Below are 26,686 nucleotides of genomic sequence, written 5' to 3' on the forward strand. Positions count from 1 at the left end.
ATACCAGCCATATATAGATTAATTTAATATTTGCTGAAAAATCTGCTTTTATTTATTATGCAAATTAAGGGACTTTGGTGCTCCCTTGGCATGGCCTAAGCCTTGGTGCCCCGTTAAGACTTCCTATTTTCATATTAAAACCCTTTTCTTGCTGTCTGCTAATAGTTTGTGTGTCTGCAATTGCGCACCGACACTGGAGGAGCGCAACTGTATGCTCCAAATGTCAGAGTGGGCACGCACAGAATCGGCGGTGGGCGGGTTCTGATGCCTGGTTCCTGCTTACCTTTAGACACAGCTCGAGTGGCTTCAGTGAGGAGTGGAATTGAAGTCGGCAGACAGCGTGTGCACATCACAATGCCGTCCCCTACTCTCAAAGTCACTCTCTCACTACTCTTCATTGTGGACTTGTACAGAATTTTTTTTAATGAAAGTTTATTAAACCTACATTTCCCACAATAAAGCAATAGCTTATGGCAAATGTCCTAAAATTGAAAATCACTTATGGTAAAATGAAAATAAAATAAAAATAAACAGATTGTCTAATTGAAGCTCCCCCACTCCAAGAAGACAATCAAAAGGTAGTTTTGCTTTTTAATCACGTGAAGACAAACGTGATCTTTATTCATAAAGTATATATCAACAATAGTGACCCTACCAGAGATGCACCTTGGCCAGACCCAACAATTGTGGACCACTGGGTAAATTCAGAGCTGTCTCATACACCTATTTATTAACATGTGTTTTCTATTTGTAAACTTCGCTACATACCGTCCAGACACATCATGAATTCCACGCAAAGTGGACCTCTTACCTTGTTGGTTAAGCGAAAGCTTGTTAAAACGAAAGCCACTGGGCTCTTTGCCAACATGCTGATGGACATAGCCCGTTCCCAGGTCATTCACAGCGATGGCATACTTTAATGGCTTCACACATGATTGCAGGCATAATGGGACCTCGGTATCTCCTACTGAATACCTTAAAGCAGAGAACATGGTTTGATTTAAAAAAAAATTATATTGGCATAGAATATCTTGTATATCTACTAATAAACACCATAGCCATGCATACAGCATGCAACATTTTAAAAAATTGGTAAAGACCAAAATAATACAAAATAAGCGTCCAGAACGCCAAGGTGTTGTTTTGTGTATTTCATATTAACCTATAGGCTTTCATATGACATTTTGCAGCAATGTTTTTCTATTTGTATTTTTCAAGAGTAGAGAACGGAGTACTCCCATTATAATCTATAGTCCGTTCATATGTCCATCTTTTTTTGTGGATCATGAGACATGGACATTTTTGATACAAGTCATAGATCAAATTCACCCATACAAGTCCATGGGTCCATGAAAATCAGAGAGCACAAGATAGCATCAGTCTCCATGTACTGTCTGTGATTAACATTGTAATGGATAGGAGAAGTTTTGTCATTCATTTATTTTTTCATTAGTTAGAATCACATTGACCAAACACTGATGAAACTTGGATCCAAAAAACTAATGAAGAGCGATCCGTGTTTTCATATAACATAAAAATCATGGTGCAACAGCACTCACCGATCCTGGAGTTAGACAGTCCTTTATTCAAGCATGTGAGAAAACATCTTCACGGCTCGGGGGTGTGAAATACCTTACCTTATTCACACGAGCGACGGCCCCGTGCCAACGCTAGCGTGAAAGCAGCCTTAATCATTCAAACCTTTGCTCTTTTTGTGATCCTCGGTCCGGTGGGCGGTCCGGTCAGTGACTGACAGCTTTCTTTGTATAAGTGTGGATAGAGAGACAGCTGTCAGTCGCTGACCGAAGAGCCAAAAAGAGCAAAGGTGTGAATGATTAAAATAAAGGTTATCCTGAATCTGTTCTCACAAAATCATATATCAATCTGACCAGCTCTCCCCACTCTATAACATGGGGCCTGCAGATTGGACTGCATATTCATGGTGACAGGTTCCCTTTAAAGATGCTGCATTTGCATGAAGCAGCTTCCCGGGTCTCGTCCTTTTAGTATGCTGCACAGTCAAAAACAAAAATACCATGTGGTAAAACGCATTTTAGGAGAAATTACTACAGCTTTAAAATGTGGATTTTAGGACTTGTGGTAAAATACTGTACATTCTTTAATTGTGTTCCACCTGCACAAATCACATAGACAAAATGCCGGTCTTCTACCATCCAACGCTTCTCTATAGGATACTAATAATGATAACAATTCACCTCCTGTTTGGTTCTTACCTCTGTCCATCCACTGTACAGAGAGATACACCCCATAGGTCAGGGCTCACTTTGGCGAGTTGTGGAATATAGTTGGCCACCTAAAAATTGTTAGAAATAAAAAAAAAAGTTGATCAATTTCTCAGTAGTGGTGCTAACTGCATTGTTCAGGAGCCTCCATTATGGAAGCATGGCTACTAGTGATGAGTGAGTGTAGTCGTTGATCGAGTTTTCCCAAGCACGCTCGGGTTACCTCCGAGTACTTGTAACTGCTCGGAGATTGTTTTCATCACCTCAGCTGAATGATTTACAGCTACTAGCCGGCTTGATTACATGTGGGGGTTGCCTGGTTGCTAGGGAATCCCCACATGTAATCAAGCAGGCTAGTAGCTGTAAATCAGTCAGCTGCCGTGATGAAAACTAAATCTCCGAGCAATCATAAATACTCGGAGGTCACCCGAGCAACGAGTACACTCGCTCATCACTAATGGCTACACATGACATAGCAATAGACTCAGGACACCCCACTTCTTACTCTTCTCAGAACATCTTTGCAACGTTGTAATCTGAATGGGAACCAATGAGCAAAAAAGTTTGGAAAAGCAACAGTTTTGCAAAAAAATTTGTATGTGAAACCCCACTGTGGAAAATAATCATTCTGTATTTTGCACCCATGTTGCCTCTGCCTTTATCAAGGGGACCTACAGAACCCTGCAAGTGCATTAGTTTTGTGACCTGTGTTGGTAAATATGGCTACCTTTTTTCTACTATGTTTTTTAATCTTTTCTGTCCTTTTGTTGTGTTATTGAAAAAAAAATCTCCCCACCGTAATGATGCAAACACATATAAAATGAAAATTTGTATATGGTAAAAGACAAATAATCAGGTGAATTTAATGATGTGCCCGGTATTGTACCTTATTTGCCCTTTACTGAAGAATTTCCTTTCTGCCCGGAAAGAGATAGTGAGGCAATGTGTATGAAAAATGGTAGTAGAGGGTCTCCCACCCTCATACAAATAATGTTTCTGCATTACATACATGGACCCATTGTTATGTACTGGCCTGTTATATCCTTTAGTAGGTGAGTGGAAATACCATATCATTACGTGATCCGTTACTGTATATACTGTATACCATGCTGATGCTGTGTCATGTCATTTTATGCTATACTGTAATATGCTGCGTATCACCAGCAATGTAGTGATGCTCGATGGTTATACAGTCGGTACGGAAAGTATTCAGACCCCTCTAAATTTTTCACTATGTTTCATTGCAGCCATTTGGTAAATTTAAAAAAGTTCATTTTTTTCTCATTAATGTACACTCTGCACCCCATCTTGACTGGAAAAAATAGAAATATAGTAATTTTTGCAAATTTATTAAAAAAGAAATACTGAAATATCACATGGTCATAAGTATTCAGACCCGTTGCTCAGACACTGATATTTAAGTGATTTATCTGGACTTTGCAAAGGCATTTCATACTGTAGCACATAACAGCCTTATACTGAAACTCCAAACGCAGAGACTGGGGGAAACTATAAGCAGATGGGTAAGGAATTGGCTAAATGACAGGAAACAAAGAGTTGTCATAAATGGTATGTTCCCTAAATGGGATAAAGTCAGCAGTGGGGACGGAAGGGATCTGTATTGGGAGCAGTGGGAACCACAGGGATCTGTGCTAGGACCGATTCTTTTTAACTTCTTTATTAATGACCTAGTGCAGTGATGACAAACCTTTTAAAGACCGAGTGGCGAAACGGCAACCCAAAACCCACTTATTTATCAAAACGTGCCAATACCGCAATTTAACATCACATCACAGAAAGTCTGCAAAATACTCCCCCTTACACACACACACACACACACACACACCTTCTGCAAAGTATACATACCCACACTGCCCCTTTGCAAAACACACACACAGCCCATCTGCAAAATATTATATATACATTATGGTGGAAAGAAAGAATTTGGTCACCTAAAAACATGCAAGATTTCTGGCTCTCACCTTGTGAAGACTTACAGACAATGTTTGTCCTCTGCCATTGCCAACAAAGGATATACAGTGGGGCAAAAAAGTATTTAGTCAGTCAGCAATAGTGCAAGTTCCACCACTTAAAAAGATGAGAGGCGTCTGTAATTTACATCGTAGATAGACCTCAACTATGGGAGACAAACTGAGTAAAAAAAATCCAGAAAATCACATTGTCTGTTTTTTTATCATTTTTTTTGCATGTTATGGTGGAAAATAAGTATTTGGTCAGAAACAAACAATCAAGATTTCTAGCTCTCACAGACCTGTAACTTCTTCTTTAAGAGTCTCCTCTTTCCTCCACTCATTACCTGTAGTAATGGGACCTGTTTAAACTTGTTATCAGTATAAAAAGACACCTGTGCATACCCTCAAACAGTCTGACTCCAAACTCCACTATGGTGAAGACCAAAGAGCTGTCAAAGGACACCAGAAACAAAATTGTAGCCCTGCACCAGGCTGGGAAGACTGAATCTGCAATAGCCAACCAGCTTGGAGTGAAGAAATCAACAGTGGGAGCAATAATTAGAAAATGGAAGACATACAAGACCACTGATAATCTCCCTCGATCTGGGGCTCCACGCAAAATCCCACCCCGTGGGGTCAGAATGATCACAAGAACGGTGAGCAAAAATCCCAGAACCACGCGGGGGGACCTAGTGAATGAACTGCAGAGAGCTGGGACCAATGTAACAAGGCCTACCATAAGTAACACACTACGCCACCATGGACTCAGATCCTGCAGTGCCAGACGTGTCCCACTGCTTAAGCCAGTACATGTCCGGGCCCATCTGAAGTTTGCTAGAGAGCATTTGGATGATCCAGAGGAGTTTTGGGAGAATGTCCTATGGTCTGATGAAACCAAACTGGAACTGTTTGGTAGAAACACAACTTGTCGTGTTTGGAGGAAAAAGAATACTGAGTTGCATCCATCAAACACCATACCTACTGTAAAGCATGGTGGTGGAAACATCATGCTTTGGGGCTGTTTCTCTGCAAAGGGGCCAGGACGACTGATCCGGGTACATGAAAGAATGAATGGGGCCATGTATCGTGAGATTTTGAGTGCAAACCTCCTTCCATCAGCAAGGGCATTGAAGATGAAACGTGGCTGGGTCTTTCAACATGACAATGATCCAAAGCACACCACCAGGGCAACGAAGGAGTGGCTTCGTAAGAAGCATTTCAAGGTCCTGGAGTGGCCTAGCCAGTCTCCAGATCTCAACCCTATAGAAAACCTTTGGAGGGAGTTGAAAGTCCGTGTTGCCAAGCGAAAAGCCAAAAACATCACTGCTCTAGAGGAGATCTGCATGGAGGAATGGGCCAACATACCAACAACAGTGTGTGGCAACCTTGTGAAGACTTACAGAAAACGTTTGACCTCTGTCATTGCCAACAAAGGATATATTACAAAGTATTGAGATGAAATTTTGTTTCTGACCAAATACTTATTTTCCACCATAATATGCAAATAAAATGTTAAAAAAACAGACAATGTGATTTTCTGTATTTTTTTTTCTCAGTTTGTCTCCCATAGTTGAGGTCTACCTATGATGTAAATTACAGACGCCTCTCATCTTTTTAAGTGGTGGAACTTGCACTATTGCTGACTGACTAAATACTTTTTTGCCCCACTGTATAATATACGCAGACAAACACTGTCCCTCTGTAAAACATTCCTACACATACTGCCCTCTGCAGAAAAATATATAGACACACACACAGCCCCTCTGCAAAAAAAAAAAAAAAAAAATTATATATATATATATATATATATATATATACAGTATATATATGTATGTATGTATGTATGTATGTATGTATGTATATATATATATATATATATATATATATATATATATATACACACACACTGCCCCTCAGTAAAACATACACACACACACTGCTCCTCTGCAAAATATGTATACATATACACACACACACACACACACACACACACACTGTCCCCTGGGTGACTGTTAGAAGGCCGGGTAGAGGGAAGAGTGCCAGAGAGGCTAGTCCTGATCTGGCACACCCCATTAAGTTTGCTAAGTTGGCAGATGAGGGGGGTGCCAGTACAGGGGTAGCACTGCTGCAGCCAGGCATGTCCTCTGAAAGCCGGAGGAGTGACTGCTACAGTAAGGAGGGAAATAGGAGAGCAGGGCAGGCCAGACAGGTGCTCATAGTGAGGGACTCAATTATTAGGGGAACAGATAGGGCAATCTGTCACAAAGACAGGGATCGTCGAACAGTGTGCTGCCTACTTGGCGCTCGAGTCCGACACATCGCTGATCGGGTGGACTGATTACTGGGAGAGGCTGATGAGGAGCCAGCGGTCATGGTGCACATTGGCACAAATGACAAAGTTAGAGGTAGGTGGAAGATCCTTAAAAACGATTTCAGGGAATTAGGCTGCAAGCTGAAAGCAAGGACCTCCAACGTGGTATTTTTTGAAATACTGCCTGTACCACGTACCATGCCAGAGAGGCAATGGGAGATTAGGCAGGTTAATAAGTGGCTCAAGAATTGGTGTAGGAAGGAGGGGTTTGGGTTCCTGCAGAACTGGGCAGACTTCTCAGTTGGCTACAGGTTCTACGCTAGGGACGGGCTGCATCTCAATGGGGAAGGTGCAGCTGTGTTGGGGGAGAAAATGGCTAGAAGGTTGGAGGAGTGCTTAAACTAGGGATTGGGGGGTGGGTATTCATTTTATAGGAGTGGAAGATAGTGCAGATAGAGACCTGGGCACAAATAAGGAAGTTGGGGGTGGCGGTGGCATGGGGGGTGGGGTTAGATCAATTAATAATTTTAGAAAAAATAGAGGTGCAGAGAGATACATAAAATGTATGTATACTAATGCCAGAAGCCTCGCCAACAAAATGGACAAATTAGAATTAATGGTGTTGGAGCATAATTATGACATGGTGGGGATATCTGAAACGTGGCTGGATGAGAGCTATGACCGGGCTGTTAACTTGCAGGGTTATAGTCTGTTCAGAAATGACCGTACAGATAAGCGAGGGGGTGGGGTGTGTCTATATATAAAATCGTCCTTAAAACCCATCCTGCATGATAATAGGTGAATCTAATGAAAATGTAGAGTCCCTGTGGGTGGAGATAAGGGGAGGGGGAAAAATAATAAATTACTGATAGGGGTTTGTTATAAGTCTCCAAAAATAATGGAAGCAATGGAGAATATCCTCATAAAGCAAATAGATGAAGCTGCGACTCAAGGGGAAGTCATTATTATGGGGGACTTAAACTACCCTGAAATAGATTGGGGAACGGAAATCTGCAGTTCCAGTAAAGGTAATCGGTTTTTGACAACTATGAGAGACAATTACCTTTCACAATTGGTTCAGGACCCAACAAGAAGGGGGGCACTGATAGACCTACTATTAACCAACAGGCCAGACCGCATAGCAAATATAAGGGTTGGGGGTCACTTGGGGAATAGTGATCACAAAATAATAAGTTTTCATGTATCCTTTAATAAGATGTGTAGTAGAGGGGTTACAAGGACACTAAACTTGAGGAGGGCAAATTTCCAACAGATGAGAGAGGATCTTAGTACAATTAACTGGGATGATATTCTGAGACATAAAAATACACAAAGAAAATGGGAGACGTTTATTGGCATCTTGGATAGGACCTGTGCACAGTATATACCTGTTATGAATAGGTAATTCAGAACCACAATGGACCTTGAAGTTCAGAGCACACAAGTGACCTGACAAAAACCACAAAACATAGGACGAGCTCTGAGACGTGGGAACTCTGCTGACTGCAATCCCTAAACCTATCAAACCACACTAGAGGTAGCCGTGGATTGCGCCTAACGCTCCCTATGCAACTCGGCACAGCCTGAGAAACTAGCTAGGCCTGAAGATAGAAAAATAAGCCTACCTTGCCTCAGAGAAATTCCCCAAAGGAAAAGGCAGCCCCCCACATATAATGACTGTGAGTAAAGATGAAAATACAAACACAGAGATGAAACAGATTTAGCAAAGTGAGGCCCGACTTACTGAATAGACCGAGGATAGGAAAGATAGCTTTGCGGTCAACACAAAAACCTACAAACAACCACGCAGAGGGGCAAAAAGACCCTCCGCACCGACTAACGGTACGGAGGTGCTCCCTCTGCGTCTCAGAGCTTCCAGCAAGCAAGCAAAACCAAAAAAGCAAGCTGGACAGAAAATATAGCAACAAAAGTAACACAAGCAGAACTTAGCTTATGCTGAGCAGACAGGCCACAGGAACGATCCAGGAGGAAGCAAGACCAATACTAGAACATTGACTGGAGGCCAGGATCAAAGCACTAGGTGGAGTTAAATAGAGCAGCACCTAACGACTTAACCTCATCACCTGAGGAAGGAAACTCAGAAGCCGCAGTACCACTCGTGACCAGAGGAGGGAGCTTGATCACAGAATTCACAACATATACCGTATGGGAATAAACATACTAGAAATAGGAGGAAACCAATATGGCTAAATAGAGCAGTAAGGGGCGCAATAAGTGACAAAAAGAAAGCATTTAGAGAATTAAAGGAAGTAGGTAGTCATGAGGCATTAAATAAATACAAAAAATTAAATAAATTCTGTAAAAAGCAAATCAAGGCAGCAAAGATTGAGACAGAGAGACTCATTGCCAGAGTGAGTAAAAATAATCCCAAAATATTCTTTAACTACGTAAATAGTAACAAACTAAAAAATAATAGTGTTGGCTCCCTTAAAAATAGTCTGCGTGAAATGGTGGATGAGGATGAGGAAAAAGCCAATATGCTAATTGACTTTTTTTCATCAGCATTTAAAAAAAATCCATGGCAGACAATACTGTATGATCAGTGATAACAAAAATTCCCCATTAAGTGTCACCTGCTTAAAGGGACTCTGTCACCTGAATTTGGAGGGAACAATTTTCAGCCATGGAGGCAGGGTTTTCGGGTGTTTGATTCACCCTTTCCTTACCCACTGGCTGCATGCTGGCTGCAATATTGGATTGAAGTTCATTCTCTGTCCTCCGTAGTACATGCCTGCACAAGGCAATCTTGCGCAGGCGTGTACTATGGAGGACAGAGAATGAACTTCAATCTAATATTGCAGCCAGCATGCAGCCAGCGGGTAAGGAAAGGGTGAATCAAACACCCGAAAACCCCGCCTCCATGGCTGAAAATTGTTCCCTCCAAATTCAGGTGACAGAGTCCCTTTAACCCAGCAGGAAGTACGTTGGCGTCTAAAAATCACTAAAATTGACAAATCTCCGGGCCCGGATGGGATACACCCCAGAGTACTGCAGGAATTAAGTACAGTCATTGATAGACCATTATTTTTAATCTTTAAAGAGTCCATAATAACAGGGTCTTTACCACAGGACTGGCGTATAGCAAATGTGGTGCCAATTTTCAAAAAGGGGACAAAAACTGAACTCGGAAATTATAGGCCAGTAAGCTTAACCTCTACTGTGGGTAAAATCCTGGAGGGCATTCTAAGGGATGCTATACTGGAGTATCTGAAGAGGAATAACCTCATGACCCAGTATCAGCATGGGTTTACTAGGGACCGTTCCTGTCAGACAAATCTGATCAATTTCTATGAAGAGGTAAGTTCCGGACTGGACCAAGGAAACCCAGTGGACGTAGTGTATATGGACTTTTCAAAAGCTTTTGATACGATGCCACACAAAAGGTTGATACATAAAATGAGAATAATGATTAGGGGAAAATATGTGTAAGTGGGTTAAGAGCTGGCTCAGGGATAGGAAACAAAGGGTGGTTATTAATGGAGCACACTCGGACTGGGTAGCGGTTAGCAGTGGGGTACCACAGGGGTCAGCATTGGGCCCTCTTCTTTTTAGCATATTTATTAATGATCTTGTAGGGGGCATACAGAGTAGAATTTCAATATTTGCAGATAACACTAAACTCTGCAGGGTAATCAATACAGAGGAGGACAATTTTATATTACAGGATGATTTATGTAAACTAGAAGCTTGGGCTGATAAATGGCAAATGAGCTCTAATGGGGATAAATATAAGGTCATGCACTTGGGTAGAAGTAATAAGATGTATAACTATGCGCTTAATTCTAAAACTCTGGGAAAAACCATCAATGAAAAAGACCTGGGTGCAGTGGCGTATCTAGGGGGGGGGCAGCCGGGGCATTTGCCCCGGGCGCAGCCGGCAGGGGGGCGCAGTCGGGCTGCCTAATTCGGCGGTCCGCAGTGTCTCCCCCGGCGGCTGCATTCTGCCGCCCCCCGCACTGGGAGTCAGCTGTTCTCTGTGCCGACTGTCAAGCTGACAGCCGGCACAGAGAAGCTGCAGAGTGCCGGCTCCCAGTGTGTGCAGAGGGGGAGGGGAGCCCCTGCAGAGTGGCTGCGGCAAGCAGGGAGAAATCCCTGCAGCTCCACTGCCCAGCCGCACGATCTGTCTTCTTCCTGCTTCCTCTCACACAGACGCGCCGCTGGATGACGTCATCATTCAGCGGCCGGCTGTGTCAGAGGAAGGCGATGGAGCTGCTGCGCAGAGCGCGAGGAGAGGTGAGAGGAGTGTGTGTATGTGTGTGTGTATGTGAGTGTGTGTATGTGTGTGAATGTGAGTGTGTATGTGTGTGAATGTGTGTATGTGTGTGTGAATGTGTATGTGTGTGAGTGTGTGTGAATGTGTGTGTGAATGTATGTGTGTGTGTGTGTCAGTGTGTGTGTGAGTGTGTGTGAATGTGTATGTGTGTGAGTGTGTGCGTATGTGTGTGTCTCAGTATTGTGTGTGTGTGTGTGTGTATCGCGCTGCAGGGGAATGTGCAGTGAAGTGAATGGTGTGTGTGTGGAGGGGGGAGGAGAGGGCAATGATGGGGCTGACGGGGGGCATATGCCCTTGGAGGGGAGGGGGGGCGCAAAATGAATTCTTGCCCCGGGTGCCAGAAACGTTAGATACACCTCTGCCTGGGTGTATGGGTGGATGACAAACTCACATTTAGTGGCCAGTGTCAGGCAGCTGCTACAAAGGCAAATAAAATAATGGGATGCATTAAAAGAGGCATAGATGCTCATGAGGAGAACATAATTTTACCTCTATACAAGTCACTAGTGCGGCCACACATAGAATACTGTGTACAGTTCTGGTCTCCGGTGTATAAGAAAGACATAGCTGAACTGGAGCGGGTGCAGAGAAGAGCGACCAAGGTTATTAGAGGACTGGGGGGTCTGCAATACCAAAATAGGTTATTACACTTGGGGCTATTTAGTTTGGAAAAACGAAGGCTAAGGGGTGATCTTATGTTAATGTGTAAATATATGAGGGGACAGTATAAAGACCGTTCTGATTATCTTTTTAATCATAGACCTGAGACAGGGACAAGGGGGCATCCTCTATGTCTGGAGGAAAGAAGATTTAAGCATAATAACAGACGCGGATTCTTTACTGTAAGAGCAGTGAGACTATGGAACTCTCTGCCATATGATGTTGTAATGAGTGATTCATTGCTTAAATTTAAGGGGGGATTGGATACCTTTCTTGAAAAGTATAATGTTACAGGGTATATATACTAGATTCCGTGTTAGGGTGTTGATCCAGTGAACTAGTCTGATTGCCGTATGTGGAGTCGGGAAGGAATTTTTTTCCCCAGTGTGGAGCTTACTCTTTGCCACATGGTTTTTTTTTTGCCTTCCTCTGGATCAACATGTTAGGACATGTTAGGTTAGGCTATGGGTTGAACTAGATGGACTTAAAGTCTTCCTTCAACCTTAATAACTATGTTATAATAAAATAAATAAACTATGTTATATGTATACATACACACACACACACACACACACTGTCCCCTGCACAATATGTATACATACCCACACACACACCCACACACACACACACTGTCCTCTGCACTATATGTATACATACACACACACACACACACACACACACACGTACACACACTGCCTCTCTGCAAAATATATACAAACTCACACAGATACACACACACTCCCTTTGGATAAAGCAGCCCCCCCATCCCACACACTGCCTCTCTCAAAACTGTGTCCTGTTTCATAAGTAATACATTTAATGTCCGGCATCTGCCTTCCAATGTCTCTGCTCCTCTTCGGCCCAGAAGCAATGTAATGAGATCAGTAGCATGATGAGCCATCACACCATAGCTCCCAACCGTCCCTCATTGTGCGGGATTGTCCCGGTTTTGAACCTTTGCCCTGCTGTCCAGCACGGGACGCTCTGATCCTGCAGACAGCAGGACCGACACGCCCCATTGTGTTAAGCCCTGCCCCGAGCCCTTACCCTTCCGTATGGCTGCCTGCTTTCTGTGCACAGGACCTGTGATGAAGTCACAGGAGGGGAGGAGTCAGGGGTCACATGATCGGGACCTCCGTGGACTCGGTTGCCTGTGCTGATTGCCAACTTGCCACATGGTGCTGCCGCAGCAGGATGAGGTAAGTATGCTGCCTTGTGTGGGATCAGGAGTTGTACAGTGTGGATGTAGCAGAGCTGTGTGTGTGTGAGGTGTACGGAGCGGAGCCGTGTGTGTGCGAGGTGTACGGAGTGGAGTCGTGTGTGCGAGGTGTACGTAGCGGAGCCGCGTGTGTGCAAGGTGTACGGAGCGGAGCCGCGTGTGTGCAAGGTGTACGGAGCGGAGCCGCGTGTGTGTGAGGTGTACGGAGCAGAGCCGCGTGTGTGCGAGGTGTATGGAGTGGAGCCGCGTGTGCGCGAGGTGTATGGAGTGGAGCCGCGTGTGCGCGAGGTGTACGGAGCGGAGCCGCGTGTGTGCGAGGTGTCCGGTGCGGAGCCGCGTGTGTACGAGGTGTACGAAGCGGAGCCGCGTGTGTGCGGAGCCGCGTGTGTACGAGGTGTACGGAGCGGAGCGGCGTGTGTACGAGGTGTACGGAGCGGAGCGGCGTGTGTACTTGGTGTACGGAGCGGAGCCACGTGTGTACGAGGTGTATGGAGCGGAGCTGCATGTGTACGAGGTGCTATGTTTCGCCATTATATTGTACAAAGTATCATGTGCAGTCATTCTACAGTATGAAGCATCATGTGGAGCCATTATACAGTATGGAGCATCATGTGCAGCCATTATACAGTATTGAGCATCATGTGCGGCCATTATACAGTATGGAGCATCATGTGCGGTCATTATACAGTATTGAGCATCATATGCAGTCATTATACAGTATTGAGCATCATGTGTGGTCATTATACAGTATTGAGCATCATGTGTGGTCATTATACAGTATGGAGAATCATGTGGGGCCATTCTACAGTATGGAGCATCATGTGCGGTCATTATACAGTATGGAGCATCATGTGGAGCCATTATACAGTATGGAGCATCATGTGCGGCCATTATACAGTATTGAGCATCATGTGGGGTCATTATACAGTATGGAATCATATGCGGTCATTACAGTATGGAGCATCATGTGCAGCCATTATACAGTATGGAGCATCATGTGCAGCCATTATACAGTATGGAGCATCATGTGCGGTCATTATACAGTATGGAGCATCATGTGCGGTCATTATACAGTATGGAGCATCATGTGCGGTCATTATACAGTATGGAGCATCATGTGAGGTCATTATACAGTATGGAGCATCATGTGCGGTCATTATACAGTATGGAGCATCATGTGCGATCATTATACAGTATGGAGCATCATGTGCGGCCATTATACAGTATGGAGCATCATGTACGGCCATTATACAGTATGGAGCATCATGTGGAGCCATTATACAGTATGGAGCATCATGTGCGGCCATTATACAGTATTGAGCATCATGTGGGGTCATTATACAGTATGGAATCATATGCAGTCATTACAGTATGTAGCATCATGTGCGGTCATTATACAGTATTGAGCATCATGTGCGGTCATTATACAGTATTGAGCATCATGTGTGGTCATTATACAGTATTGAGAATCATGTGGGGTCATTATACAGTATGGAGCATCATGTGCGGTCATTACACAGTATGGAGCATCATGTGCGGTCATTATACAGTATGGAGCATCATGTGCGGTCATCCTACAGTATGGAGCATCATGTGTGGCCATTATACAGTATGGAGCACTGTGTGGCCATATTTTTTTGTTCATAATTATTGTATATAAAACAGTGTGATCAGCAGTGCTAAATGGGTGTGGTTGGGACGTGGATATGGGTGTGACTAATTATGAATGGGTGTGGTCAGGGGCGTGGCCTAAAATTTGCCGCGGCGCGCGTTGCGTGCCGCAAGCTTTGTCCCTCTTTCCCATCTTAAAAAGTTGGAAGGTATGATCACACTGCTGCATGTTGAACCTGGGGCTGACAGCAGCTCCTCTGCCCCATGTATTAGCGTCTAATAGATGCAAATACATTTGACCATCGGAAGGTAATGGAGTACGTTCGGCAGGCACATTAAAAGGCCGCACGGGCATGCAACCGCATACAACGCATGACCACGCATGTCCCTGCATACACAATGTTAAATGACGTTTGGTGGATGGGCTCACATTTTTTGGCCAAATCTTGTGCTAAGCATCTCATGTGTTTTTCCATAAATTTCACAAACCATTATGCTATATACACACACATTATATATATATATATATATATATATATATACAGTGGGGCAAAAAAGTATTTAGTCAGTCAGCAATAATGCAAGTTCCACCACTTAAAAAGATGAGAGGCGTCTGTAATTTACATCATAGGTAGACCTCAACTATGGGAGACAAACTGAGAAAAAAAAATCCAGAAAATCACATTGTCTGTTTTTTTAACAATTTATTTGCATATTATGGTGGAAAATAAGTATTTGGTCAGAAACAAACAATCAAGATTTCTGGCTCTCACAGACCTGTAACTTCTTCTTTAAGAGTCTCCTCTTTCCTGCACTCATTACCTGTAGTAATGGCACCTGTTTAAACTTGTTATCAGTATAAAAAGACACCTGTGCACACCCTCAAACAGTCTGACTCCAAACTCCACTATGGTGGAGACCAAAGAGCTGTCAAAGGACACCAGAAACAAAATTGTAGCCCTGCACCAGGCTGGGAAGACTGAATCTGCAATAGCCAACCAGCTTGGAGTGAAGAAATCAACAGTGGGAGCAATAATTAGAAAATGGAAGATATACAAGACCACTGATAATCTCCCTCGATCTGGGGCTCCACGCAAAATCCCACCCCATGGGGTCAGAATGATCACAAGAACGGTGAGCAAAAATCCCAGAACCACGCGGGGGGACCTAGTGAATGAACTGCAGAGAGCTGGGACCAATGTAACAAGGCCTACCATAAGTAACACACTACGCCACCATGGACTCAGATCCTGCAGTGCCAGACGTGTCCCACTGCTTAAGCCAGTACATGTCCGGGCCCGTCTGAAGTTTGCTAGAGAGCATTTGGATGATCCAGAGGAGTTTTGGGAGAATGTCCTATGGTCTGATGAAACCAAACTGGAACTGTTTGGTAGAAACACAACTTGTCGTGTTTGGAGGAAAAAGAATACTGAGTTGCATCCATCAAACACCATACCTACTGTAAAGCATGGTGGTGGAAACATCATGCTTTGGGGCTGTTTCTCTGCAAAGGGGCCAGGACGACTGATCCGGGTACATGAAAGAATGAATGGGGCCATGTATCGTGAGATTTTGAGTGCAAACCTCCTTCCATCAGCAAGGGCATTGAAGATGAAACGTGGCTGGGTCTTTCAACATGACAATGATCCAAAGCACACCGCCAGGGCAACGAAGGAGTGGCTTAGTAAGAAGCATTTCAAGGTCCTGGAGTGGCCTAGCCAGTCTCCAGATCTCAACCCTATAGAAAAGCTTTGGAAGGAGTTGAAAGTCCGTGTTGCCAAGCGAAAAGCCAAAAACATCACTGCTCTAGAGTAGATCTGCATGGAGGAATGGGCCAACATACCAACAACAGTGTGTGGCAACCTTGTGAAGGCTTACAGAAAACGTTTGACCTCTGTCATTGCCAACAAAGGATATATTACAAAGTATTGAGATGAAATTTTGTTTCTGACCAAATACTTATTTTCCACCATAATATGCAAATAAATTGTTAAAAAACAGACAATGTGATTTAATGGATTTTTTTTTCTCAGTTTGTCTCCCATAGTTGAGGTCTACCTATGATGTAAATTACAGACACCTCTCATCTTTTTAAGTGGTGGAACTTGCACTATTGCTGACTGACTAAATACTTTTTTGCCCCACTGTATATATATATATATACATACAGCGGGGCAAAAAAGTATTTAATCAGTCAGCAATAGTGCAAGTTCCACCACTTAAAAAGATGAGAGGTGTCTGTAATTTACATCATAGGTAGACCTCAACTATGGGAGACAAACTGAGAAAAAAAATCCAGAAAATCACATTGTCTGTTTTTTTTTCATTTTTTTGGCATATTATGGTGGAAAATAAGTATTTGGTCAGAAACAAACAATCAAGATTTCTGGCTCTCACAGACCTGTAGCTTCTTCTTTAAGAGTCTCCTCTTTCCTCCACTCATTACCTGTAGTAATGGCACCTGTTTAAACTTGTTATCAGTATAAAAAGACACCTGTGCACACCCTCAAACAGTCTGACTCCAAACTCCACTATGGTGAAGACCAAAGAGCTGTCAAAGGACACCAGAAACAAAATTGTAGCCCTGCACCAGGCTGGGAAGACTGAATCTGCAATAGCCAACCAGCTTGGAGTGAAGAAATCAACAGTGGGAGCAATAATTAGAAAATGGAAGACATACAAGACCACTGATAATCTCCCTCGATCTGGGGCTCCACGCAAAATCCCACCCCGTGGGGTCAGAATGATCACAAGAATGGTGAGCAAAAATCCCAGAACCACACGGGGGGACCTAGTGAATGAACTGCAGAGAGCTGGGACCAATGTAACAAGGCCTACCATAAGTAACACACTACGCCACCATGGACTCAGATCCTGCAGTGCCAGACGTGTCCCACTGCTTAAGCCAGTACATGTCCGGGCCCGTCTGAAGTTTGCTAGAGAGCATTTGGATGATCCAGAGGAGTTTTGGGAGAATGTCCTATGGTCTGATGAAACCAAACTGGAACTGTTTGGTAGAAACACAACTTGTCGTGTTTGGAGGATAAAGAATACTGAGTTGCATCCATCAAACACCATACCTACTGTAAAGCATGGTGTTGGAAATATCATGCTTTGGGGCTGTTTCTCTGCAAAGGGGCCAGGACGACTGATCCGGGTACATGAAAGAATGAATGGGGCCATGTATCGTGAGATTTTGAGTGCAAACCTCCTTCCATCAGCAAGGGCATTGAAGATGAAACGTGGCTGGGTCTTTCAACATGACAATGATCCAAAGCACACCGCCAGGGCAACGAAGGAGTGGCTTCGTAAGAAGCATTTCAAGGTCCTGGAGTGGCCTAGCCAGTCTCCAGATCTCAACCCTATAGAAAACCTTTGGAGGGAGTTGAAAGTCCGTGTTGCCAAGCGAAAAGCCAAAAACATCACTGCTCTAGAGGAGATCTGCATGGAGGAATGGGCCAACATACCAACAACAGTGTGTGGCAACCTTGTGAAGACTTACAGAAAACGTTTGACCTCTGTCATTGCCAACAAAGGATATATTACAAAGTATTGAGATGAAATTTTGTTTCTGACCAAATACTTATTTTCCACCATAATATGCAAATAAAATGTTAAAAAAACAGACAATGTGATTTTCTGGATTTTTTTTTCTCAGTTTGTCTCCCATAGTTGAGGTCTACCTATGATGTAAATTACAGACGCCTCTCATCTTTTTAAATGGTGGAACTTGCACTATTGCTGACTGACTAAATACTTTTTTGCCCCACTGTATATATATATATATATATATATATATATATATATATATATATATATATATATATATATATATATATATATATATATATATATATATACACATATATATATAGTCCAAAAAATGAAGGCAGCACTCCAATAGAAAAAATAAAAGTGATTTATTAGCCCATGTGCCACATTATTGGCACATGTGCCAATAAATCACTTTTATTTTTTCTATTGGAGTGCTGCCTTCATTTTTTTGGACAATAGTATGAGGTTTGGTACATGCCTGGAAGGATTTTTTGCACCCTTTGTTTTCTTTTGGTGCTGCTTTTTGTTTTCTTTTTCTATATATACATACATAGGTGCTTCTCACAAACTTAGAATATTGTCAAAAGTTAATTTATTTCAGTTCTTCAATACAAAAAGTTAAATTTATATATTATATGGAGTCATTACAAACAGAGTGATCTATTTCAAGTGTTTATTTCTGTTAATGTTGATGATTATGGCTTAAAGACAATGAAAACCCAAAAGTCAATATCTCAGTAAATTAGAATACTTTATAACACCAGCTTGAAAAATGATTTTAAAATCCAAAATGTTGGCCTACTGAAATGTATGTTCAGTAAATGCACTCAATACTTGGTCAGGGCTCCTTTTGCATCAATTTCTGCATCAATGTGGCATGGCATGGTGGCGATCAGCCTGTGGCACTGCTGAGGTATTATGGAAGCCCAGGTTGATAGCTGCCTTCAGCTCGTCTGCATTGTTGGGTCTGATGTCTCTCATCTTCCTATTGGCAATACCCCATCTATGGGGTTAAGATCAGGTGAGTTTGCTGGCGAATCAAGCACAGCAATACTGTTGTTTTTAAACCAGGTATTGGTACTTTTGGCAGTGTGGACAGGTGCCGAGTTCTGCTGGAGAAATAAATTTCAATCTCCAAAAAGCTTGTCGGCAGAGGGAAGCATGAAGTGCTCTAAAACTTCCTGGTAGACGGCTGCGCTGACTTTGATCTTTATAAAACACAGTGGACCTACACCAGCAGATGACATGGCTCCCCAAACCGTGAGAGATTGTGGAAACTTCATCACACTTGACATAGGGTATACGCGAGTTCCGTGACCTGGAAAAAATTACCCCAACCCCCTTAAACAGATCTCTTAACAATCTAAAGAATAAACTTCTAACGTACTCATAACAGCAGACGGAGACATATGTTGGATTTAATTGGCCACAGCAGCCATTTTATTAAATAAAAGATAACAGAACTTTTATGACAACCCAGAATAGGAGGGGCGGTCCTCGAAGCCCCAAAGTTATAAAAAACTCAGTATCCCAAAAACTCCACAATGTTCAGCCCAGGATGAGTCTTACCCCCAGCCGTAAAGCACCAGCTCAGGGATAGATAACAACCAATCCTGGTCCACCGAACCCACCCCCATGCCAGGGGTCCATAAATCCACCTCACGCGGAATAACCGTACCGCGCCTTGTTAAATTCTCTCATGGGGTGTCCAGGACCTCTCAAGATCCCCACCCCATTGAACCACGATTTACCATTTCCACCGACTTCGAGGACCTCCACCCCCGCCAACTGCCGTGACAATACCCTGACAGCATTCACATAACAAAATAAATACATTTAGACGCCTCTTAAAACAATACTCCAAAAGCCCACATATGCCGACTTCACCCCCCCCATTACCCTAACCAAAAAAGGGAGGGTGGGCGGGAGATTCCTCACTTGTCACGCAGGCACCTAAAATGGATGCCTGCGTGAGGAGCGTGCCCCTTTTTATGTGCCCCCTCCCCACAGTCCCCTAGTTCCACCCCTTATTTTAAAAAAATGCCCCTAAAGCCACCCCTCAAGTTCCCAGTTAACCCCTTACCACCGTATCCCTTCTAACTGCTCCAGCTCCCCAGGTCCCACGTAACCCCGTCATGGCGGCCTCCCTTTACGTGCCGTGGGCCCCCAGTACGGCCTTTCTTGACATAGGGTATACGCGAGTTCCGTGACCTGGAAAAAATTACCCCAACCCCCTTAAACAGATCTCTTAACAATCTAAAGAATAAACTTCTAACGTACTCAAAACAGCAGACGGAGACATATGTTGGATTTAATTGGCCACAGCAGCCATTTTATTAAATAAAAGATAACAGAACTTTTATGACAACCCAGAATAGGAGGGGCGGTCCTCGAAGCCCCAAAGTTATAAAAAACTCAGTATCCCAAAAACTCCACAATGTTCAGCCCAGGATGAGTCTTACCCCCAGCCGTAAAGCACCAGCTCAGGGATAGATAACAACCAATCCTGGTCCACCGAACCCACCCCCATGCCAGGGGTCCATAAATCCACCTCACGCGGAATAACCGTACCGCGCCTTGTTAAATTCTCTCATGGGGTGTCCAGGACCTCTCAAGATCCCCACCCCATTGAACCACGATTTACCATTTCCACCGACTTCGAGGACCTCCACCCCCGCCACGAACACGAATGGCCTGACACCTTAGCCATTCATGTCCCTCCACACCTTCAAGCTTAATTCAATGCCACTACGGATAGCCAAACACCACATATCATTACCCACCGCGTTCAGGTGCACGCCATCAGCTCTCCAGTAAGCTCCTTGACCCGATTCCAAGTCCACATGTCTCACGGCCAACGCGCCATTCCTCACCATAAACCGAGATATGGCCCTGTTTATTTTAATCCGGGCCCTGTTCACCCCCTCGTGTGATCTAGCACCTCTCCATCTTTTACGGGGAATGATGTCGGACCACACCAACAACACTTTTGGAAACATGACCCAGAACCTCAGGATATCGAATTTGATATCCTTAATCAGCTCCCTACAAGACCGTTTAGCCAAATCATTCCCCCCTAAATGTATCACCACGATCTCCGGCACTCTATCCAGTCTAACAAAACGATGAAATTCAGGTAACCATTCCTTCCACACCATCCCCCTTTTACCGATCCATCGTAAAGTCACTGTCTCTCGAGAAAGACCCAACTGACGACCGTCCGGACGAACCGCAGCACGCAACGCAGCCCATACAACATACGAATGCCCCATGATCCAGACGAGCATCGGATCAGGCCCTGCAACACAGAAAGAAAGGCAACAAACAATTAACTTAACACAGCTTCTAACTCACAATAGGTTTGGGCGAACATACGACTGGAATCTTGAAGATTCCCACCTCCCAATTCTCCGAACCACATCCTCACCAAGGCCCCACCTAGCGGCCTCAGTCGCTGCCCCGATCCTGAAGGAGTGACCACTATATTGTGTTGCAGGTAAGCCCGCTGCCGCCAAACATTTCCTAAAAACAGAAATAAACTGAAAACGGGACAAGAAAGACCCATTTTCGTGCACCAAGAATGGCTCATCTAACACCCCGCCCTTTGCCATGTACTTCTTCACGGATGCCACCGGGCACACCGGGGATCCTTCAACATTGAACAACACCACTTTGCACCCTTTCCCATACACGTCCGTTTTGGAAGCCTTAATAAACACTACCACCTTATTCCCTTCGACATCCACGTTTTCTCTTAACAAAATACCTTTTTTACTAACGGACGGGCTAACCAACTCACCTAACCGAAATACCCAAAGAAGGCCAAAGAAAAGGCTGCACAGAACAGAACCACTTCCCATTCGGAAAAACACACCTCTTGCAACTTCCGCTCAATGGCTGAGAGCACCTCATAAGATACGGGTCGGCGACCGTCCGAAGCCTTCCAGCCTTTCTTCCAACCCCGAACAACTTGCCGAACCAAGAAGGATTTCGTTATATCCTTACCCCCCCTCCATTTAAGGTTGAAGGCTAGCCCCGCCAGAAACTTATTCAAACGTGTCACAGACCAACCTGCCTCCCAATGATGACCTAAGAACAACAACAAACCATACTCCTCCTCCATATCCTGGTCCATACTTGACATCCAGGATTCCCACAAGCTCCAAGCCTGATTATAATGAGACCAAGATGAATCCGCGAGCGATTTGGTAAATAACTCTGTTACGGCCCTCGCGGCAGGTTCCACATCTCCACTGGACAATCCCGGCCCGCGCTCTCCGCCTGTGGTGCCAAATCCCGGAAAAGCTGCCACTGAAATTGAGAAAGAGCAACAACTATTGGATCAGGCGCTGACAAGCTAACTTCAGATACAATCCATAAGTTAAACTTAAGACCCAGGAAAACCAAGTGCTGCAAGACCTTCACTACTGCAGGCGTAGCCGCTGACAACGAGTTTACCGCCGTCACCGTTCCAACATGCTCACAATGAAAAGAAATCTTCAAATTCCTCAATTTGTCACCCCACAGGGCCAACGCAACTACCCTGGGGAACAAATGCAACAGTAGCCGGTTGTTTGTTAACCCCTCCTCCTTCCATTCTTCCGGCCAAGCCGCTGCTGACCAGCTACCATGAAAGAAAAGACCAAAGCCACTCATTTCAACGACATGCACCAAAATGCCCAAGGAGGTAGCATCTGCCACCGGCTGAATCCACAGAGATCTGCCATTGTACTCGTCCAGAAAATCCGCCCACATCTTCAAATCGTCCCGAAACTCTTTCTTTATCCTGATGAAATGCAAAGGGGACTTTACCCCTACTGTTGCCAAGGATAGGCGGCGGCAGAACGCTCGACCCATCGGCATGATCCTACATGCAAAGTTCAGTTTCCCTAACAACGATTGCAAACTGCGCAAATTTATCTTCTTCAAACCAATCGTATTAACCACATCTTGGCGCAACGCGGTAACCTTGTCTGCAGGTAGCCTACATTCCATTGCTACCGTGTCGATTTCAATGCCTAGGAAGCTCAACACTGTCACCGGACCAACTGTTTTATCCTCCGCCAAAGGCACCCCGAAGTTTTTTGTCACACTCTCCATTGTATGCAACAAAATCGAACAATCTGCTGATTCCGCTGGCCCTATAAACAGAAAGTCATCCAGATAGTGCGAACATGAGCGTATCCCAGACACATCTTTCACCACCCATTCTAGGAACGTGCTGAAGGCCTCAAAGTAAGCACATGAAATCGAGCAACCCATGGGAAGACAACGATCAACAAAGAAGCCGCCATCCCAAAAACAACCCAATAAATGCAAACTGTCAGGATGAACTGGCAACAAACGAAAGGCCGCTTCGATGTCGGTCTTAGCCAGCTTAGCCCCCTTTCCACATGCTCTAACCCACTCCATCGCTGAATCGAATGATAAGTACGACACCGAACTCAACTCGGGATCAATACCATCATTAACCGAAGATCCCTTCGGAAATGACAGGTGATGGATTAACCTAAATTTATTAGGTTCTTTCTTAGGGACCACGCCAAGAGGTGACACCCTCAGATTTGCAATCGGAGGGGCGACAAACGGGCCTGCCATTCTTCCCAGAGCAACTTCCTTATTCAACTTCTCCGACACGACCTCCGGGAATTGTAACGCCGATTTCAAATTTTTTCTTTTTAAACTAACATCCTGCTCAACATAAGGGATTTTGAAACCCTCCTTAAAACCGTCGCGCAATAAAACTGCAGCTGACCTATCAGGGTATCTACTTAGAAAGGCCTCCATCACGACCCACTGCACCAGAGTCACCCCTTTTGTCAGCTGAATCTCCAACTTTTTGCCTGTTACCCCTGAAACATTTTGAAGCGCTATGCACCCCCCCGCAGGTTGAACACTCGTGCCTATATTTACACTTGCTCCCGAATCTGCATATGCCATCATTGAAGGCGAAACACAGTCCCTTCTGCAAAGCCGCCGAGTGTCCTGACTGCCCTGAACTCCCGGCGCCCCCGTGAAAAGGCTGGCTAATCTGACCTAAACGGGACGGGACCATAACTCTCATCCACAACGCTATGTCCTTGTGATCCCACCTGATACTTGGCCTAAAAGCCTTACGCTGACGAAACTGTTCGTCATAGCGTAACCAACCCTGTCCCCCATAGGTCCTGTAAGCCTCCCCTATGGCATCTAAGTAACAAAATAATGCCGAGCAATTTTCCGGGGCCTTCTCCCCGATTACGCTAGCCATAATAGCGAAAGCTTGCAGCCAATTTGAAAATGATCTGGGAATCAGCCTATATCTCCGTTTCTCCTCATCTTCTTTTTTAGAGTCCTCCCTTCTAGGTCTATCCAAATTAAATCTCTCTAGGGGTAAAAGAGAAAATATTTCTATGTACTCCCCTTTCCAGATTTTTTCCCTAACCTCTTGTTTTAAATGTGCCCCTAACGGGCCCTCGAAGCAGACATAGACCTCCCCCCTAGCCGCATCGTCTAGTTGCGGTACATCCTCCTTTTCCTTATCCTGCAAAGCTCCCTCACCTGGTGCATCAATTCCTGACCCAGGCCCTGGTGCTGTTCCGTCCTTCTCCCTTGATGAGCTCCCCGTGTCTGCCGCAGGACCCGCACTGCTGGATGTACCCGTAACTTCAGACAACTGTCTAGACCCCTCAAACGACCCCGTATTTCCCAACCAAGCAGCTGACGGCAAAGACCCCCTGCTAAGACCGGACCCCCACAAGCCCGCTAGCTCCCCTAAACCTCTAAGGATTAAACCCATACCCCCGCTAGCAACTCCCGAAGTAATGTCACTATTCCTAGCTTCAGGGGAAACTATGCCTGGCAAATTAAAGATAGGGAAAATGTTCTCACCTAGCTGCCTGGGTGCTGTGAGCCCAGCAGCCGAAGATCCAGCTCCCAGCCGAAGGTGTCCTGCATCCCGACCGGCTTGATCCGCGATGTTGCCCGCCGAACTCCTGGCGGCCGTATCCGTGTCCTGGCGACTCGATGATGCCGTCGACTGCCCTGGTGCTGCGGAAAGGGAAAAGGCCGAGCCAGCATCCTGCCGCCCGATGGAAGATGTGCGGCTCCTTGCCACGGATACGTCCCCGGCACTGCGTACCGAAGCGACGGAATGTCGCCTGCCGGAATCCGGAAAATTTCCGCAACCACCAGCAGAGGACGCAGATCCAGGAAAGTTCCGGCCATCACCAGCAGAGGGCGCAGATCCAGGAAAATCCCGGCCATCACCAGCAGAGGGCGCAGCTGCAGGAAAATCCCGGCCAACACCAGCAGAGGGCGCAGAACTTGCAATATCCAGGCCACCACCAGCAGAGGGCGCTGCTGCGTTGAAGACTCCAGAGCTGTGCACTGCAGAAGGCCGCACGCTGATGCCAGGGCCAGCCGACTGCCGCCCGCATAATCCTCGGCGCTGAGGGGCCACCGCACCTGACCCCCGTCTCCTCGGCTGTCGCTGCCTCCCACGCTGAGCGGCGCCAGCGGGCATGCTGGCGGCCGCCGTACCGGCTCCTGCTCCTGCCGCCCCACGTCGCCCGGACACTGAAGGAGGGGAGGAAGGATCCACCCCCCGTTGTAGGCCCAGCCGCACTGGAGGATTCCTCCCGGCGCCGCGCTGTGAGGTGGAGGGAACAGCGCTGCTTACCGGAGGGTCCGCAGAGGGGCTCCTATTTCGGTGCCGGGCCCTGGGGATGATGTCCGGGCTTAGGCGCGCCGGAGGCCTAGTCCTCCGCGGCCAGCGCCCGTCCTGCGGTGCCTGCGATGGTGCTCCCGATGTCCCCTGGAGAAGGCTGTTAACGGATGCATTCAGCCAATCTGTCCCCTGGGAGCTGGCTGCCGTCCGGAGACGCTGGAGGATCGCTTCAACGTCCATTCTGGTAAGTGTGACAGAGATTCCTCACTTGTCACGCAGGCACCTAAAATGGATGCCTGCGTGAGGAGCGTGCCCCTTTTTATGTGCCCCCTCCCCACAGTCCCCTAGTTCCACCCCTTATTTTCAAAAAATGCCCCTAAAGCCACCCCTCAAGTTCCCAGTTAACCCCTTACCACCGTATCCCTTCTAACTGCTCCAGCTCCCCAGGTCCCACGTAACCCCGTCATGGCGGCCTCCCTTTACGTGCCGTGGGCCCCCAGTACGGCCTTTCTAGACCTCAAGCAGCTTGGATTGTGGCCTCTCCACTCTTCCTCCAGACTTGGGACATTTGGGACCTTGATTTCCAAATGAAATACAAAATTTACTTTCATCTGAAAACAACACCTTGGGCCATTGAGCAACAGTCCAGTTCTTTTTCTACTTGGCCCAGGTAAGACAGAAGCATTGTCTATTGGTCATGAGTGACTTGACAAAAGGAATGCCACACTTGTAGCCCATGTCCTGGATACGTCTGTGTGTGGTGGCTCTTGAAGCAATGACTCCAGCAGCAGTCCATTCTTTGTGAATCTCCCCAAAAATAAGTACCGTAACTGCTTTTTCTTAACAATCCTTTCAAGGATGTGGTTATCTTATTTGCTTGTGCATCGTTTTCTACCACACTTTTTACTTCCACTCAACTTTCCATTAATATGCTTGAATACAGCACTCTTTGAACAGCCAGATTCTTTAGCAATGACCTTTTATGGCTTACCCTCCTTGTGGAGTGTGTCAATGACTGCCTTCTGGGCATCTGTCAAGTCACCAGTCTTCCCCATGATTGTGGAGCCTACTGACACAGACTAAGGGACCTTTTTAAATGCTTAGGAAGCCTTTGCAGGTGTTCTTGTTAATTATTCTAATTTACTGAGACAATGACTTTTGGGTTTTCATTG

General features: G+C 45.3%; 1 protein-coding gene across 2 annotated transcripts in view; it reads right to left on the minus strand.

Annotated features, from left to right (window-relative positions):
• Positions 1 to 26,686, minus strand: part of GLS2 (glutaminase 2) — a 172,021-nt gene that overhangs the window by 85,936 nt on the left and 59,399 nt on the right. For both annotated transcript variants that reach the window (XM_069758450.1, XM_069758449.1), the window contains exons 5-6: positions 2,235 to 2,314; positions 812 to 975 (exon numbers count right to left, since the gene is read on the minus strand). In XM_069758450.1, the coding sequence (XP_069614551.1) occupies positions 812 to 975; positions 2,235 to 2,314 (244 nt within the window). The remainder of the gene's footprint in view (positions 1 to 811; positions 976 to 2,234; positions 2,315 to 26,686) is intronic.

Source organism: Ranitomeya imitator, chromosome 3, assembly GCF_032444005.1.
Source record: "Ranitomeya imitator isolate aRanImi1 chromosome 3, aRanImi1.pri, whole genome shotgun sequence".
In the NCBI taxonomy this organism is placed as follows: domain Eukaryota; kingdom Metazoa; phylum Chordata; class Amphibia; order Anura; family Dendrobatidae; genus Ranitomeya; species Ranitomeya imitator.